The 2,808-nt window shown below is 60.5% G+C and overlaps 1 protein-coding gene across 1 annotated transcript in view; it reads left to right on the top strand.

The window, feature by feature from the left end:
- The window catches only part of LOC137358572 (low-density lipoprotein receptor-related protein 1-like), a 51,775-nt gene that overhangs the window by 39,385 nt on the left and 9,582 nt on the right, over positions 1 to 2,808 (top strand). Inside the window, 6 exon segments of the mRNA XM_068024559.1 lie at positions 8 to 42; positions 1,417 to 1,533; positions 2,306 to 2,418; positions 2,420 to 2,483; positions 2,750 to 2,788; positions 2,791 to 2,808. The exon segment at positions 2,791 to 2,808 is cut by the window's right edge and continues 81 nt beyond it. Coding sequence (XP_067880660.1) covers positions 8 to 42; positions 1,417 to 1,533; positions 2,306 to 2,418; positions 2,420 to 2,483; positions 2,750 to 2,788; positions 2,791 to 2,808 — 386 coding nt within the window.

Genomic DNA, 2,808 nt, shown 5'->3' with positions numbered 1-2,808 from the left:
TGCGGAGGACGTTAGTGGAGAGCAACCTTCAGTGGCCCACAGGTTAGAGCATTGAGCAGTGACAGGACAATCAGCTGGTGATGCAAGGCGTGGCATTTTGTTTTAGAGTGATGTGCGGGCGGGCTCAGATCGGAGCCTCCTGTGACAGAAGGGTGGGGTTTGCGGACCTCACTTCAGAGAGCTGAGTCCCGCTTATCCAGGCCGACGCTCCCCGAGGGTCAGTGCTGAGAGAGCGCCGCGCTGTGGAGGGTCAGTGCTGAGGGAGTGCCGCACTGTGGGAGGGTCAGTGCTGAGAGAGCGCCGCGCTGTGGGAGGGTCAGTGCTGAGGGAGTGCCGCACTGTGGGAGGGTCAGTGCTGAGGGAGTGCCGCGCTGTGGGAGGGTCAGTGCTGAGGGAGTGCCGCACTGTCGCAGGGTCAATGCTGAGGGAGCGTCTCGCTGTGGGAGGGTCAGTACTGAGGGAGTGCCGCACTGTGGGAGGGTCAGTACTGAGGGAGCGCCGCACTGTGGGAGGGTCAGTGCTGAGGGAGCGCCGCGCTGTCGCAGGGTCAGTGCTGAGGGAGCGCCTCGCTGTGGGAGGGTCAGTGCTGAGGGAGCGCCGCGCTGTGGGAGGGTCAGTACTGAGGGAGCGCCGCGCCTGTGGGAAGGTCAGTACTGAGGGAGCGCCGCACTGTGGAGGGTCAGTGCTGAGGGAATGCCGCACTGTCGGAGGGTCAGTGCTGAGGGAGCGCCGCACTGTCGGAGGGTCAATACTGAGGGAGTGCTGCACTGTCGGAGGGTCAATACTGAGGGAGCGCCGCACTGTCGGAGGGTCAGTACTGAGGGAGCGCCGCACTGTGGGAGGGTCAGTGCTGAGGGAGCGCCGCACTGTCGGAGGGTCAGTACTGAGGGAGCGCCGCACTGTCGGAGGGTCAATACTGAGGGAGCGCCGCACTGTCGGAGGGTCAATACTGAGGGAGCGCCGCACTGTGGGAGGGTCAGTGCTGAGGGAGCGCCGCACTGTCGGAGGGTCAATACTGAGGGAGTGCTGCACTGTCGGAGGGTCAATATTGAGGGAGTGCTGCACTGTCGGAGGGTCAATATTGAGGGAGTGCTGCACTGTCGGAGGGTCAATACTGAGGGAGTGCTGCACTGCCGGAGGTGCCGTCTTTTGGATGAGACGTTAAAAAAAAAAGGGATGGCCTGTTCGTTATCGTCGTGCTGTTTGTGGGATCTTGCTGTGCGCAGGTTGGCCGTCGGATTTTCCTACATTACAACAGTGACCGCCCTTGGAAAGTGTTGCGTTTGCGTGAGGGAACTCTGGGTCATCCTGCACCTTCGTTCTAGTGTTGAGGCAGTAATGACTGGGACTGAATTCTCCCTCCCCCCCCCCCCCGTGTGTCTTCAATTAATCTCACATCGTGGTTTTTCCGTTCAGGTCTCGCGGTTGATTATTTTAATCAGCGTTTATACTGGGCTGATGCTAAACTTTCAGTCATTGGGAGTGTTCGTCTCGATGGTAATGATCCAGTAGTGGCAATCGATAGTAAGCAAGGTACAGTGCCCTTTGATACAGATCTCTCTCTGCCTCTCCCCCTCTGTCGCTCGCTCTGCCTCTCCCCCTCTGTCGCTCGCTCTGCCTCTCCCCCTCTGTCGCTCGCTCTGCCTCTCCCCCTCTGTCGCTCGCTCTGCCTCCCCCCCTCTCTCGCTCGCTCTGCCTCCCCCCCCTCTCTCGCTCGCTCTGCCTCCCCCCCTCTCTCGCTCGCTCTGCCTCTCCCCCTCTCTCGCACGCTCTGCCTCTCCCCCTCTCTCGCTTGCTCTGCCTCCCCCTCTCTGCCTCCCGCTCGCTCTGCCTCCCCCTCTCTGCCTCTCCCCCTCGCTCGCTCTGCCTCCCTCTCTCTCGCTCGCTCTGCCTCCCCCTCTCTGCCTCCCCCTCTCTCTGCCTCCCCCTCTCTCGCTCGCTCTCTCTCTCTCTGTCTCTCTCTGTCTCTCTCTGCCTCATGCTTTCTCTCTGTCTCTTTCTCTCTGTCTCTTTCTCTCTGTCTCTTTCTCTCTGTCTCTTTCTCTCTGTCTCTCTCGCTCTGCCCCTCTCTCTCGCTCTGCCCCTCTCTCTCGCTCTGCCCCTCTCTCTCGCTCTGCCCCTCTCTCTCGCTCTGCCCCTCTCTCTCGCTCTGCCCCTCTCTCTCTCTCTCTCGCTCTGCCTCTCTCTCTCGCTCTGCGGCACAACTCTGTGTTGTGCATCGGCCCGGTTACACATTTCAATCGTAGGTGACGTCACATGAGCTGGAGTAAACCCTTCCTTCCTTCCTTCCCGCTCCCGTTGCCAGGCCTGAGCCACCCGTTCAGCATCGACATCTTCGAGGACTACATCTACGGCGTGACCTACATCAACAACCACATATTCAAAGTGCACAAGTTCGGCCACAGCCCGGTTCAGACCCCTCACCTCTGGGCTCAACCACGCAACGGACATCGTGCTGTTCCACCAGTTCAAACAGCAGGACGGTGAGTGTCTTTCCCTGGGTGGGGCGGGGGGGTGCGGTAAGGTGGGACGGAGGAGAAGCTGGGGGTTGAACAGTGTTGAGTCCGGTCCGTGTTCCTCTACGTGCTTAACGCGCTCGCTGATTCTCTGCGCCGCACCTCCATCGACTCCCCAGCCGAGGTCCGCGAGTGTTGGAGGTGGGGGTCGTCGGGGATAATGTTCGAGGTCCGTGTCTCCCTCTTTCCGCTCGCGTTGTGGTTTTATTTTTATTTTTTCCCCCCCCCCGCAGTGACTAACCCGTGCGACAGGAAGAAGTGCGAATGGCTGTGCTTCTCAACCCCAACGGAG

This window comes from Heterodontus francisci, chromosome X (assembly GCF_036365525.1).
Source record: "Heterodontus francisci isolate sHetFra1 chromosome X, sHetFra1.hap1, whole genome shotgun sequence".
Classification (NCBI taxonomy): Eukaryota; Metazoa; Chordata; class Chondrichthyes; order Heterodontiformes; family Heterodontidae; genus Heterodontus; species Heterodontus francisci.
This window is presented reverse-complemented; position numbering and strand designations above follow the sequence as displayed.